The 15,000-nt window shown below is 37.3% G+C and overlaps 2 protein-coding genes across 2 annotated transcripts in view; both read right to left on the bottom strand.

Moving 5' to 3' along the window:
- The window catches only part of LOC140947801 (WW domain-binding protein 4-like), a 7,836-nt gene extending 1,263 nt beyond the window's left edge, over positions 1-6,573 (bottom strand). The window contains exons 1-8 of the mRNA XM_073396998.1: positions 6,511-6,573; positions 6,358-6,430; positions 4,839-4,901; positions 4,221-4,292; positions 3,140-3,266; positions 2,107-2,217; positions 1,126-1,180; positions 909-963 (exon numbers count right to left, since the gene is read on the bottom strand). Coding sequence (XP_073253099.1) covers positions 909-963; positions 1,126-1,180; positions 2,107-2,217; positions 3,140-3,266; positions 4,221-4,292; positions 4,839-4,901; positions 6,358-6,430; positions 6,511-6,512 — 558 coding nt within the window. The 5' untranslated portion in view covers positions 6,513-6,573. The remainder of the gene's footprint in view (positions 1-908; positions 964-1,125; positions 1,181-2,106; positions 2,218-3,139; positions 3,267-4,220; positions 4,293-4,838; positions 4,902-6,357; positions 6,431-6,510) is intronic.
- Positions 6,574-9,124: 2,551 nt separating this feature from the next.
- The window catches only part of LOC140947546 (U3 small nucleolar RNA-associated protein 18 homolog), a 14,920-nt gene continuing 9,044 nt past the window's right edge, over positions 9,125-15,000 (bottom strand). The window contains exons 7-14 of the mRNA XM_073396686.1: positions 14,964-15,000; positions 14,080-14,180; positions 13,090-13,180; positions 12,842-12,965; positions 11,833-11,955; positions 11,142-11,190; positions 10,363-10,502; positions 9,125-9,920 (exon numbers count right to left, since the gene is read on the bottom strand). The exon at positions 14,964-15,000 is cut by the window's right edge and continues 135 nt beyond it. Coding sequence (XP_073252787.1) covers positions 9,896-9,920; positions 10,363-10,502; positions 11,142-11,190; positions 11,833-11,955; positions 12,842-12,965; positions 13,090-13,180; positions 14,080-14,180; positions 14,964-15,000 — 690 coding nt within the window. The 3' untranslated portion in view covers positions 9,125-9,895. The remainder of the gene's footprint in view (positions 9,921-10,362; positions 10,503-11,141; positions 11,191-11,832; positions 11,956-12,841; positions 12,966-13,089; positions 13,181-14,079; positions 14,181-14,963) is intronic.

Here is a 15,000-nt window from a genome sequence, read left to right as displayed (position 1 = left end):
ATAAATAAAGCAAATAAGAGCTTATTCACGAGACTAAAAGTCTAAGAACCTCAGTAGTATTAAATCAACAGGTTTGCACAATTTGTTACAACCATACTTCTGGTGTGTTGAAAGTTGATTCACGTTAGTTTATTTGCCTGTCCGTTGAGTTTCCTGTTGATAGCAACAGGAAACTCCACGGACAGGAAAATAAACTAACTTTCTTTTTTTTTCACAGTCTATGTATCAATGCAAACCATTAGCTTTTATTGACTTATCAGTGAAAATTTATCAATAATTATGCCATGTATGTGGTCATGATTCCCAGCAACAGGGCAAATCCAAGATGGTTTGACTGCCCATGCATCAACCCCTTTCTTAGACTGACATAACCCTGAGGTGGAACAATTCAATCAAAGTCAGAGATTTTCCTCTGATTCCTGTGATAACATTTAATATTTAACCATAGTCTGTGTTATTTTATCAGTTATGTTTATTTATAGAGTAGCATGGCCAGGCATTCAGATACGTGTGTGTAGTGACGACAGCGCAAAGAATGGAAAACCAGCAAGGGGGTGTAGGTCCCTCTCCTTCTCTTACGTTTTTTTTTTTCCTCCGGTCTCGATTACATGTCACTCTTCACATTCAAAAAAGCCTAAAACAAGCAGAATTTTATAGAGTAAACAAGGTGCTAAGCACAGGTCAGCACAGAGCTCAAAATGTAGTAGGGAAGACAAAGGGCAGTTGATAGATTAGAAAAATTGTAAAGAAAGAACACTGCAGATAATAACCGTAACACAATATTCCATTTACCTGCAAGGAGATAAGGTATTTGTTGACTTCATATTTTAATCTTTTTTTAGAAATCGCTTTTGTTATTTATTTCGCTTTGTAGCAGACCTACTTAACAGCATAAATTTAAAACTTACATCTTGAAGAGCAACTTGGGGACCCTCACTTGTAGGTTTATTTTTCTCTGAATGGCTGAAAGTTTTATAAAAATTATTACAAAGAATGAATATCATGAATGAAAAAAGAACAACTTGATAAGAAGACTTCAAGTGTCACGGTCAAAATAATAAAAAATAACAGTAATAATAATGATAATTTCAAAACAATGAAAGATAAAACATTAAAATAGCATACCTTGTATTCTGTGGTGCTGTTGGCAACAAACATGATGGTGATTCCCACTGTGTTACTTAAAGAAAAAAAAAGGAATCATGTTGAGTTGCTTCATCATGTAAATGAAACCTTGGCTGGCACTGGCCTCATGGCCACTCTTACATGTACATATAATAATAAAATGCTGAGCTATGTACAGACATACAGACTGGAACAAATAATAGGTAAAAGTTCTAGAATGGCAAATTAAGCTTACTTAAGCTTATACTTTAATAGTATATGACTGGTTGGAGGTTAAATAAACGGTCACAGAGCATGTGATGATTGATACTAACTGACAAAGTGTTACCTGAGATCTTGAAAAAGAAAATTTTCCTCTTCCCAACTAAGAGGAATCAATATCTGTGATAGATTACTACTGGAGTCTCAGAATTCTTATTTTGCCGAAGGCAAGTAACTTACACCCAGTCTGTACATTTAGCATTATTCTCTATGTGGACATTCCTGTTTCACAAACATTTAACTAATATTTTTTCAAATCATTCTTGCCTGAGCAAGTGACAGGTTATCGAGAGTGGAAATCAAATTCAATAACTAGTGATTTAAAGATGCCAACTTCTTCAGATGATGAGAGGAGTTTCTTACATTTGCAATACCCACCCCCCTCCCATACCCCTGCTCATCAACCTATCCTATTCTAGAGGTTACGAAACCACCTTATACTTGCACACAACCAACCAGGCAGCCTCCAGACAATTTTTGTTGTGAACAATGATGTAATCATACAGTACAGAACACAGGAGAGTGCAGCCCAGCTCCATATTTAATGTTAGCCTTTATTATACTGAAAAGCTCAAAGCCCAATTTTTAAGAGTGGTAATTTGTCAGCTGTAGTTACAGGAGTCCAGAGTTGGCCTAACTTTTCTAAACTGCACTGTACTCAGTTCAGCTAGTACTGTCTATAAAGTTATCAATAATCTCCAAAAGTTTGTTACATTGTACCTTGTGTTGCTGTGTTGTAATAGTAATAATAGCCTTCAGGTGTTTGCCAAATATTCCAGCCATGAGTGCAGGTCATAGTGGCTAAACTACCTTCATATGAAACAAAGCAGGCTGCAAGAAACACAAACATGTTCAAAGGTGTCTTAAACGAAGCAAAGGGCTGATGTACAGTCTGTTGACACATTGCCTGTCCACTTAGTAAGTCCAATTTCAGGTGGTATGTAAGTTGAAGGAAAAATCTGTTCTCTCGTTATACTAGAGTTTCCTAAATTAAAGTTGTCTGAGCCAAACTAGGTTAAATATTGTTTTAACATGAGATTGGTTTTACCTACAACCGTTAGCCAAATCATGTAAATACAGTGGGAAGTGCATGGGGTTTGATATAACAACAACAAGGGACTAACACTGTCAGACCATTGTTTCATGGTTGGCTGGTATAATATTATTGAACAACAGAATGAGTGTATTCTTGCTGATGTCTGGCCACTTCTTATTTTGGTCAAGTATCATGTCACCATCAGATTTAATCCCCCAATAAGGTCATTGTATAGTAATAACCAGTCAATAATAAAATATGAAGACCTATATATAAGTTAAATGCTTGACTGACTATTGGCTGCGAAAGAATCAGTTAAATTAACAACCATCCACCAACGTCTACTGAACATTGTACATTAGAACAACTAAAAATTCACATCAAGCTTAATTGTCAAATTAATGTCATGGCCAAACCTGGATAAAAAGAAAAAAGTCTTAGGCCAAATTGAATTGTATGCAAAATAAAGTTAATGACATTGCAGATTTGAAAACAATGATTTCAAGAAGGAAATAATGTAGAGCATTTTTAATTATTATTTTTATTATGTTGTGGTTCAATTTTGCATTTGTGTATCCCTTGTTAAAATTTTTTAATGAAGGAAAAACAATAAAACTAAAATTCAACCTACACTTCTTTTTATTACAGGTCAAACTATTTTAATTAAAATAAGCTAAAATCAACATTCTTTTTTTTTCTTAAAAACTACACACATACCTGCAGTAGTTTCTCCTTTAGAACAGGTTTCATTTTCTGCTGTTTTAGTCGTAGACTCCTCTGTGGTTTCAGACTTGGAGGAAGGAGTTTGTATATTCAGATCTTTCTGATAAGCCTTAAGGGCAGCCTACGAGTGAAAAAACAAAATCACACTTATTACAAAGGGATTAGTAAGTTTAAGTCTACCTAAAAGTTTTATTTAAAAAACCATTATTTACTCTTCAAAATACAGTAATAGATATAAATACTTCTTTTTATTATGATCATGCTGATCAAGGAAAAAATAATTAAAATTTATAAAATTATGACATTTTTCTTCGAAGATAACTAGCTTTATTCTTAACCTTTGAGTTTAAGTTTAAGAAGAAACTGAATGTTGTGTGATTAGAGGTCAAGCAAGATATTTTCACCACTATGACAGCTGCCTGGAAAGAAGATAACAAATTCAAATCCCAACCCTGCAGCCAGATAACAATGCTGGCTCACGGTCTACATCACATTAGTACAGTCAAACCTCTTGACTAATTAACAATTATTCCTCGAGCCCGAATGGGCTCAGAGGCCATGAGGGCAAGAGGAATAATAATTATTAAAACAATTATTGTTTTAGTAAAATCCAACTAGTTGGTCAAAAATATCAAGACAAAACAACTTTAGCTAGCAAAATGCGATTCAGCCGCCTTTGTTTTGGTTTTCAAAGCCGGCGCTTTTCGCTATTAGTGGGCTACAACATATAGCCTAGTAGTAGCTCAACCAATCAGAATGCAGCATTGATGATAGACCACTCTGGTTTTAACTAATATATAATAGAGGTGACCTTTTTATAATGGTCATCATGATGACATCACCTTTAAGGTTTGCCAATAACAGTTTCAAGTATTCAGTTACCAAAAACAGGCCCACACTTGTCTTTTACCCAGTGCATCTTTAATAAACAGTATTAAGACACTTAACTAAGTATCTATGAGCGATAACAGTGATGAACAGTGAAAGAAATGTATGTCAGGTCAATAACAGAGCCAATGCATAAAACTACAGAAAGAAATATTTAAATAGAAGTATTAATAAAATGTAGACTAACTGCTTCAATAGCTGCAAGGTCCATTTGCAGTTGTTTTTCAGCCTTGCCAACTTCTTTACTTTTCTTCCTAACCTGTGGCAAACAATTAACATTGCAAACAAAATAATAAACTCCAAAGAAACGAATAAACTACACCTTAACAGAATGAACTAACTACAAATTTATCTTTTGTGATCAAGAGGCTATTTCCCACCTTAAAGAAAAAATTTACATTTAGTTACCCTATGAAAATGTAAGAAATTTAAATCTAAATTAAACGAAGCAAAAATTACACAAAATATAGCAAAATGTTGTGCACCTCAAAAGTTAACTTTTTCCCACGTGGGACACAATGTGCAAATATTAATTTCATGACATGCAGTTTCATACTGATGACCAGCCACTATTTGGACACCCAGAATCAAAAGCCAATGGTGACAATGGTGGCTAATGATCTTTATTACATGTACCATAGTTGACACCTCATAAGAAGGTATGGATGAGTGTAGTACTGAATAGGATTTTTGTTAACACTGACTGAATAGGACATGTCATTGACACCTGTTTTCCTACTCTTAAACTGATGCAGCAGCCAAATTTCTTTAAAAATAACTACCTCATGTGCAATTATTCACTGACCTCTTCAATTCTTCTCTGAACATTTTCTTTGTGTTTCTTGCCTCTCTCATGAAACTCTACACTCTAAAGCAAAGTGACAAAGAAAGGCATCAGTTAGCGAATGTTTGCAGGAAGAATATATTTTCTTCTCTAACAAAGGATTACAATAACACATTTTTATAGCACTCAATTCCAATAGCTATATAAGGTTTTTATAAAGTAAATCTATTAAAAACACTATCAATAATAGCTGCATGGTGTCAAAATCATTAAAAATGCATGGTGTCATGAAAACCAAATTCAAACCTCCAAATGTGATCCTTACCCAAGTAGTAAATGTTTGTTATACTCATCTAGGGAACAAACCATTGTACATCTGCATATTTAGGGAAAGTATTCTGTAGTATGGATTAACCCTGTGGGAATCTTCATTGAATTTGGACAACGGTATGGACACTTTCGGGAAATGTGATTTTTAAATAGCTGAGACATTTTGCAGTGCCATCACTTGGTGATGATCGCAAAAGAAGCTTTTCATCTTTACCATTTGTTCTGAGGGTTAGGGGTATTATTTCAATGGTTTGCTCTATAGTTCTAAGGCTATTGCTAATTACATGAGACCTAGTAAAGAAAATCAGCTACAGCACCCAAAACAACCACCCAAAATGAGAAGAGATAGTGGTTGCTTACAAGAGTCCACCTGTAAGAGATGACATGTACTTTTTGGAAAGGATGTATTGCATACAACTTTTAGGTTACAACATAATGTAAATCCATGTTGTTTCTAAAAGTTTTTCTCATACTCTGAGTGGCATAACACATACAGTGAACACAAAGATCAGACAGTCACTTAGAAGAGATTACAAACAAGGGAAAATTCTAAAACCATCATCCTAAGAAGTGGTTGCAGTCGCTTACGAGAGGTGGGCATTTACAAGAGGTTCCATAAGGAACCATAAGGATTTGACTGAGAAAATTTTGGTGTTTTGGATAAGTGGTCGCAATTATAGGAGGTGGTTGATAAGAGAAGCAGTGGCACATGAAGGTTTAACTGTACTAGCAGAGGAGCAGCATCTCATACATAACTGGTAAAAATTAACGTCATAAAACATATACACAAGAACATGCAATGTTTACAACTTACAAAATAACATAACAATCTTTAAAGGTTTCGGTGTTGTTGTTGTGTGTGCTTAGTTGCAGTATTTTAACCCATTATGCCCTAGCCCTGATCAGTATCATTTCTCCTAACAGTATCAGGCGATAATCAAGGAAATATGTCATGAGATTTAATATAATGATCACCCAAACATTATTGTATTGACCTGTAATTAGATGAAATTATTTGTGTCCTAATAAATTTGAGGCTAAAAAAAGTAAAGGAGGGGGTGTCGAGATTAAGATGTATGCAAACAGGTTAAAAAATCTCTATTCAGATCAATTATCGGTCCAAATATCACCTCAAATCAACCATTAACTAGTTAATATTGGATTTAAACTTCTCTGGTGCTGGAAAGACATGTGTTAAAAGTTTAAATACCGGTTTGTTGTCTGTAATCCAACACTTGCAAAACTCACACAGCTTCCTGGGTTGAGACTTCCAATATTCAGCCCTAATTAAAGAAGAAATATTACTAAGAATTTGCCGGCGACTTGCCTGAATTTGGATGATCGATCTACCTTTCATACTCACATGTCCACACAAAATCCAAAATGGCGCCTGCTTCTGTTGGTCGAGTTCCTTGTCGTACCTGGAAACTAGTTTGGGAGCACAGGTTACCCAAGATATCAATGTCATGAGTCTGGAATAGTGAGGACTTCATTCCCCCGTGACTTTTGATTTTTATCTACGGCTCTTCGCGGATGACACGACTTTGTATACGGTAATCAATGGATAGGTGATGCCTCTCTCCTACAATGCGACCTGATAAGCAAATGTTCTTTAACTTTGACAAGTGCAAAGTTCGGTGTCCTAGAAGTCACGGAGACGACGACGAAGGTGCCAACGATAATGATGACGATGACGACGATGATGATGATGTAATGACGGTGACGATAGTGGCGATGGTGATGTCGGCGAAATTGGTTACAGCGGTGAAAGAGGCAGCGGTAATGATCATCATGGATTTTTCGCAATGATGCAAGCTTCATGGTGGGTATAGATTCAAATGAAAAGCATGTATCATATCAAATATAAGATATCTTTGAAAGCATGACGTTCGCTAAGTGCCATGACAAATCGAAATTTCAAACAGTGTTTTTTGATTACAAAAAATTCAAGTACAATTTGACTGCACAAAACATCACGGGGTGAAAACGAGTTAAAAACAAGGCTCAAACATGACATTCCTTATTGACTCTTTTTTCTGAAAATTTCCAATAGGCTCTCATTCAGTATTTTTTCTTTTGTTTAATCCTTTTAGACACCACTTTCTTTACATACACCTTCGAATTCTAAAACCCGAAATAAACAATATAAATAATAATCATTATTATTACTTATTATCAATATCCTTGCTTCTTTACATCAGTGTTACCATATTTCCGCCAATAGCCATACTCCACCATTCGATACACACAACCCCACAATCCCTCCCTCTCTTAATTCACACTGACGAAAGGACTAGTGCTCGAAACGTCAATTTTCAACCACTATTTGCCTCCAACGCATGCAGACGTTGACTTAATAGGACTGCGTGACGAACGAAAAGAACGTCTGCGAGGAGGGAGGCTAAATCACTGCACTATTGAATTGACTTTCTTCACTGGACTCAACTGATAAAACCAAATTTCTGTGATTCACTCCCCACTCCGACACACTAAGCAGTGGTTTGTTATGAAACTAACCCCTTCAAGTAAAATAATAATAGCCTGCATAGGATGCAAGCATTCTCCTCCGAACAAAGCATAAAAATTGAAACAAAGACACGAAAATGAGGAGGGGACGGAGGGAGGAAGAACCTTCCCCTCCCTATCTCACGCCTCGTTTTGCTCTCTGACGCTCGGGAAGCCTTTTTACGGAGGTTTATAAAATGATACCTCCCTACTTCTTTCGCGCAAATTAGAAAGAATAAGGGTCACTCAAATATCCATATATGAAGGATAACCTAAAAGAGTAATGATATCAGCAAAAAGTTCTTTTAAATAAATAACATCTGTGTACTTATTATAACCATTCTGTTTTGCAGTAAGTTGCTGCCGAAAGCTGAAGAATCAGACAGAGAAAGGACATCAGTTCAGAAATCAAACCGGGATAAATACATATATATAGTTTAATAGTGTAATTGGGACTGAGGAAACTAACGACACAACCATATTATGAACATGTTATACCATTGCAGGATTTCTCATCGAGTTCTTTAATATTCAACGCCTGAAATCATATTAAAAACAATTTGAGTTGGACACGTTTAGATACGTGTTAATGAAAACATTTTTTGAAATGCATGCAAATGTCAAGGAAATAACCATAGCACTCATCACACTCGTTCCAGTGCGCGCGGTCGCGTTGCCACACAGCGTATTCACAATAGTCCAGTTTCGAGTTCGCTATGAAGACGCATTTTTACAGGCTTAGCCTCCATCTGAAGTAATAAATTCACAAATTCCAACAAGAAAAAGACCTGTTTATTACTCTGTCTATTGTTTCTATTCAAATTTCAAACACTTACTTGCCGGAATTTCTGAATATTTTACTTTGTGTCGAGGTTAACCCTGTATGAATGTGTCCTTAATGTTTGTATTCAGCGGTAATTTTTAATTCGAAACTGAACTATTCCAACGCATGCTTCTTATTGAGCTTTCCTCGCTCCCTCGTCCAAAACAAAAATCTAACTATTGTCTATTGATACCATGTCCCTCCATCTCATCCGTTCCCTTATTTCAGTTTGTAACGCGCTGTTCTATCAAGAAACGTGACGACAAAAAAATAACATCGAAGCCGGACAGTTTCCACAGCAAGGAGTAGAAAAGATTTACTAAAGAAAGCAAAGCACTCATAACAACTGTGCATGTAGTCGGAGCTGTTGTGTTATGATTCCAGTGGCTTAATTCTCTGCTTTTCATCAGTAGTGCTGCGACGGATAAGTGCGAGAAAACAAGTTTACATCATGTTTTCTTGCCTTTGATTCGCACGTGTGACTTCTTATCTGACTCCTTATCCCTCTTCCTTCCCCAGTGGGGAATTCGAAGTCTGCGAAAGAGCGTCGTTGGTGACATAGGAAACACATGTCCTAGACAAGTTAGACGTTTCCTTGGAAGGGGAGGTGGGGTCTGTACAAAGGCTAATCTACGAGTGGAAGTTGAGCTGTTTTAAACACTTCTTTATTTGTTACTTTCTCAAGCCAGGTGGGAGGCAAAATAAATAACATTACAGGAAACTGGCTTTCAATGATTTCAGTTCACGTTTCACAGTTAACATTTTAACTATTTAAAAACCGATATGATCGCATTTTGAAAAACTTAGAACAAAGTTTTACATATCTTCTAATTCACAAGGACTTCAAAGTTAAAATAAATATACATGATTCTTCAAAACAGTAAAAAGCGATTCTCATAGTCAAGGGTAATTTTCTACAGGCTGAGTGTAACGAAATAAGTGGAAAATGTTTTTCGCACACAACACTGGGGACCTGGGTATAGGTCATGTGACCGAAAGGCGGGCAGTTGCGTTTGTTGCGATTACTATTACTGACCTTTCCACCCTCCCACCCTAAGATTTCAGTTTTGTAGACTGTTTAAATGTAATATGCAACTTTATAATTTTGTTAGTGTTCCACCTTTCTAGGGGTATGTTATGTGTACATTTTTACGAATTTGGAATAACGGTCAGGCTGCGGCGGTCGGCTTGGTATGGCTACCAGTGGTATGTGAGAAAGGGCTTTATTCCATAACTCGGTAAACTCGGTAAGAGACGCACGCATACTGCGCTTTCGCTTTCTTGCGTCATTATGACGTCACAACCTCACTTTGCTTCGTAACTTTACGGGAGCGCAGTCTTTCAGTAGAGTGAATGCTTGGTCAGTAACTCACGTCCAGTGTGGATTGCAAGTAATTTAACCTTTGATCACATCCATCCTTCACGAGTCCTTGTAGTGCTTTAACCTGCTCAAAGCAACAAGAATAAATGTGTCGTGTTTAGAAACGGGTAGCTTCTTGGTGCAGGGACTCGACCGTTGTGTGACTACGTCAATACCAATGCAAAATAGTTCATCTTTGCAGGAATCAACTGCTGAAGAAAAAGGCTCGCAAATTCCAAGTCCATTTAAAACTTGCAAAACAGATGCCTTGTTGGTTGAAATAACATCTATACTATTTACAAGACTGAACTAATACTCTACCATCTAAAAACTCTGGGAACGTTTTTTTTTTAAATCGTATTTAACAAAGCTCTGACTCAACGAATTAGCAAAGCAAACTTCTCATCGAAGAAACAATGAAAAAGGCAACATCAAGCTCCTCTATCGCTCAGATTCAGCTGGTTGGCATCTGAGGTGTGTATTGTTCTGTAATTATTAAGTAGCGTGACGCAAAGGTACAAACTTACCTAAAGAGTAACGCTTTCCCACGATCGTTACCAATAGAAAGATAACCGCTGTTTGGCGAAAAATCGAACGTGTGCACGTATCTAAGAGGAGTGCGTGAAGTCGGCCAATTGGAAAAAACAGTGAGCGACGGTAAATGAACCTGAAATTACAGAAAAAATGTTTGCCTTATCATTAGAATAACTGTGTGAATCATGCACCAGAGTTCGTATTCTTTTGGGCTCTTTAAATTCCATGACTTTCCATGACTTTTTCCATGACCTTTTTAAAATTTCCAAGACCTTAGGTTTAGTTGTCGCTTTCAAAAATTTAAAACACTTTCCTTGTTTTAGGGTATTTTTGGACCTTAAAGAGTTCAACAGACACAAACTCTGGTGTTCGCAAAAATGCGTGGCGTTTGCGCTGTTTAATTACTCCTCTTCATCTTTCATTGTCCTTGCCTTGTCACCTGCAGTAACTAATCCATCAAACAAAACTTTAATTCTCCATGACCTTCAAGGACCGACAATTGAATTCCATGACTTTCCAGGCCTAGAAAATGAAAGTCTTAAATTCCATGACTTTCCAGGTTTTCCATGACCTCTACTAACCCTTTTTGCACATACACTGTATACAATGGAAATGAGCGTAAGAATACATCACTGAAAATTCTGTCTTCTTAGGTCAAAACTGACTGAACCACTTGTTCTCACTTCGTTTTCCCAAAACCTAATGAGGAAGGTTGGTTTTGTACCAGTTTGTTTAATGTTTTACGCGCAAGGTACTAAAGCTGTCTACTTACCATTTTAAAGCAATCTTTCTTAACTTTTGAAGAAATCGCCAAAACTTCGCTACAAAGAACAAAAGAAAACTATTAACTATTAACTATTAATTAGAACAGCGATGTATAAGCGCTATATAAATTCCATCATTATTATTATTATTATTATTATTATTATTATTATTATTATTATTATTAATGCCTTATTACTACTATGAACAGGGAATGCCAAGGGCGGAAGGGAGCAAGTATTTTTTAACACAAGAGCCCACGAAAACGGTTCTTTTGTGCACCGAACTTTTATCTAAACCTGATATTTATTGGCAATAGACTCAACGAGGGAGTAAACGTCGAAAATCAAAGTACATTGCAAATAAAAATGTTTCGAGTTGGTCAGAAATGACAAAAACGAAACAAGGCGAGGAGCGTCAAAAGGAGGAACAGAAAAATCATGTCGTTAATTACACTGGAATCTCAAAGATTCAGTTGTAGAAAACTTTACATGAAAAGATAACTTTTTTCTTGGCTCTTGGAATAGAAAACACGAACCAGACAGAAAAGCTGATCTTTTGCGATAGAGACATAGAAGATCATCTGCCAGCAAAATAATCTTCCAGGAGGAAAAAAGATCAGTTTTTAAGTTTCTTTCCCGGCAGAGTGGCAATCGTTCTTTACTAGTTTAACGAAAAGTTTGTCAAAAAACGACACGTACCTTGTGGAATTAAACAGCGCTTTATTTACACTTGTAGTTAAATTCATTACAGCCTTGAGGGGTTTTGGTTGAGTTTGATGTAAGTACTGCTCATCGTATATATTAACTACACCACTATCTGACCTGCAACGGAAAAATGCGGTCAATTCATGTAGTGTATCTTGGACTAAGGACCAAAGCTGGAATAACTGATAATAGAGTTTTGACTTTCTTAACCTTACTACCGATTAAGCTTCAAAGTTTCCGAGAGACAAACTCGCCTCAAGATTTATTTCAAGCCAAACGTATAATCAAACTAGATAGTATAGCATTATCGTGTTTCCACATGCAAGCGAGTAGCCTGCGAACAGCAGACGCATTTCCGGTCGTCGCTTCTCTCCCTCGGAGGGAGAGAAGCGACGACCGGAAATGCGTCTGCTGTTTGCAAGCTAGCAAGCGAGCGGGTGCTTATCTAAAATTTGGCCTTTAAAGGAAAACCTATAGTTTCTCCTTCAACAAACTGACACTATTTTTGCCTCGATTTAATGCATACCAGTAAAAACAACTTTGCAAGGGCACGGAGATAGATAATATAAGTTAGTCAGCAAAGAAGATGCTGTTCTCCTATATTTGCAACCGGTGGAGTCGAACTTTAATAGCTGTGATCATCGGAAAAGTAATGTCCTTCCCTGTAGAAAGTGAGGGGCGGGGAGAGGCGTTTATATATTTGTTAGTATGGCCGAAGGAGTAGGTGCTTCTGAGGGTTGGGGGGATGCTTACTACCCCAAGCAGGGGTGCGTGGGGACGGCACGAAGCTCAGCTACGTGATCCAAACAATGTTCCTTATCCTAAAAATCGGCAATAGCTGGTGCATAATGTTCTTAAAGACCTTGACGAAAAAAAAATATTTTTGATAGCTTCGTGACTTGAATTCAAGGATCGTGAGAGAAGGTGGGACGGAGGTTGGTGAAACCCTTGATTTCCTTCCATAATTCAGACACTAGATACATGTTAATTAATGACCACTTACCCACAGGCCAGATACTGGCCATCTGCAGATGCCGCCAGGGTAGTGGAATTTAGACACCCTTCATCTCTAAACTTGTGCACACAACTGCGTGTGTTCATATTCCACACATACACCTCTCCGTCGCCTGTCGGTACGGAAAATACATACACTGACAACCCTTCTACTAAATAATTGTAGTACAAAAAACCTGCTTAGCCCAAGATGGCCAATGATTTTTATTCAAACTGATAAAAGCACATGAGCTGTACCTCCGGCAGTAAACATGCGAGATCCATCAGCGTTGAATGCTACCGCATCTACTGACCCATTCATCTTAAGATTATCAACCCACTGTTTTGTCTGCAAAACGAAGCAAATAGAACAATTATAACCATTTACGTTAGCCCAGGTTTGAAACGCCATGGTACAGCATCAAGACTACAAAATTGCAATCAAAAGTAAAAACTATACGTTACTAACAAAGATTGTCATGAAGATGGCTAAACATATATGCATTTTTTGTTCTTTCGTTTTATTGACAGGAACGAAGTCCTGGAACATAAAGATGCCTAGCCGTTTTGATCGTTCATCACTTATCGATAAAGATCGATAGAGAATTTATGAAAGGATCTTGAAAATGGCAGGTGGGCAACTTGATCCTGATGATGAACTCGCCTGCTCGACTAGCAATGATCATAAACTTTTTACAGAAGTGACAACTTTGCTGTATTTCTTGTATCTTGATACGACAAACGATAAAACGCGTCTTCTAGTTTACAAGAAAATGAACATCACGACCCACGAGCAATTAAGTGGGAAAAAAAAGGGGACAAACAGGTCCAATGTCGGGTATAACACTGAAGGTGAATGGCGTAACGTTGGCCGACTACAGAACTTAAGACGAACAGGAAGTCAGAACGGGGGGTTTACTTAAAGTGATTAATTTTGCACACCGTATTCGCCTGCCCATAACGTCTCAGACGGTCTAAGGACTTTCGCTAGAGGAGGGAGATGGAACAAGCGACATTCATAGCATCCATAGCACAAAAATATCAATAGCCTTTTTGTTTTCTATTTTTTGTATTTTTGTTGGCTACAGAGATAAGACAAGATATACGATTGACTACTACTAAATATCTTCTGAAACATGTAACTAATAAAAAAAAGAGGAGTTGCTGTTAACCTGCTGCAGTGAACGATAGTATTACCTAGTATTAAACTAACTAAAATAGCGTGTTTTGACGGCATCTTCAACTAACCTTGCTTGAAAGAAGAATTAAATACCCATTGCTGCCAAGAAACACGAGATGCTTGCCATCGGGGGAAACAACGAACTTATCAAAATGTTTTTCTTCTCTACCTGAAGTTGTATGAAACATAAAATGGAATTATGACGATCATCATCATCATCAGCAGCATTAGGGTTAGGGTTGGGGTCAGTGAAGTGAAGTGTCACTACTCAGATCTGGGTAGAACTTCTGATTGGTTTAAGAAAATTTCCCTCCCAGCACAGCCAATCAGAAGTACTACCCAGACCAGAGTAGAGCTACGTCATCAGTATGGAATTTCTGCAGTTGTTCTTTAGACGTCACTTCACTAAGAAACCAGTGGTGGCATTGTGGAATGTTGGCTGTTTTCTCAGTCTACAAGGAGTATGGCGACTGACAGAGTCAAAGGTCCACAACAGGTGCTACTGCGCCATGAGCGGCAAAGGAAGTCAGGTGGAGTAACAGATAGGAGAACTTTATGAAACTTGATTGGATCAGCCTGGGACAGAGTCTGTCCTTAATGTCAGTAATGTATGGGGAGACTCTGCTCACAGGATAGGATTGAAATGTTCTTTGATACATCTAGTGACTGAACAGTGGCATTAGCGGGATGACAAACAGAGGAAAAAGAGAAAGAAAGTCAGGCCCGGCCTGAAGATGAGCAAAGAAGCAAAAAGAAGAAAAGCAGGTTGGCACTTCAGCGACAAATAAACAAGAGCAGCAGCCAAAGGTAGGGAACCCTGTTGGAAGACGGGCACAGGCACGTGGAGTGATGATGACGATGATGATCATGAAGTGGAGCTTTAAAATAGTTATAAATAATAATAATAAAATAATTATTATTGATAATATATATCATAACAAAAATAATATACCTCTTATTCGAGGAATTTTAATTACACTTCCTTTGAT

Source organism: Porites lutea, chromosome 9 (assembly GCF_958299795.1).
Source record: "Porites lutea chromosome 9, jaPorLute2.1, whole genome shotgun sequence".
NCBI lineage: Eukaryota > Metazoa > Cnidaria > Anthozoa > Scleractinia > Poritidae > Porites > Porites lutea.
The sequence above is the reverse complement of the archived record's forward strand: the minus strand, read 5'-3'. Positions and strand labels throughout refer to the sequence as shown.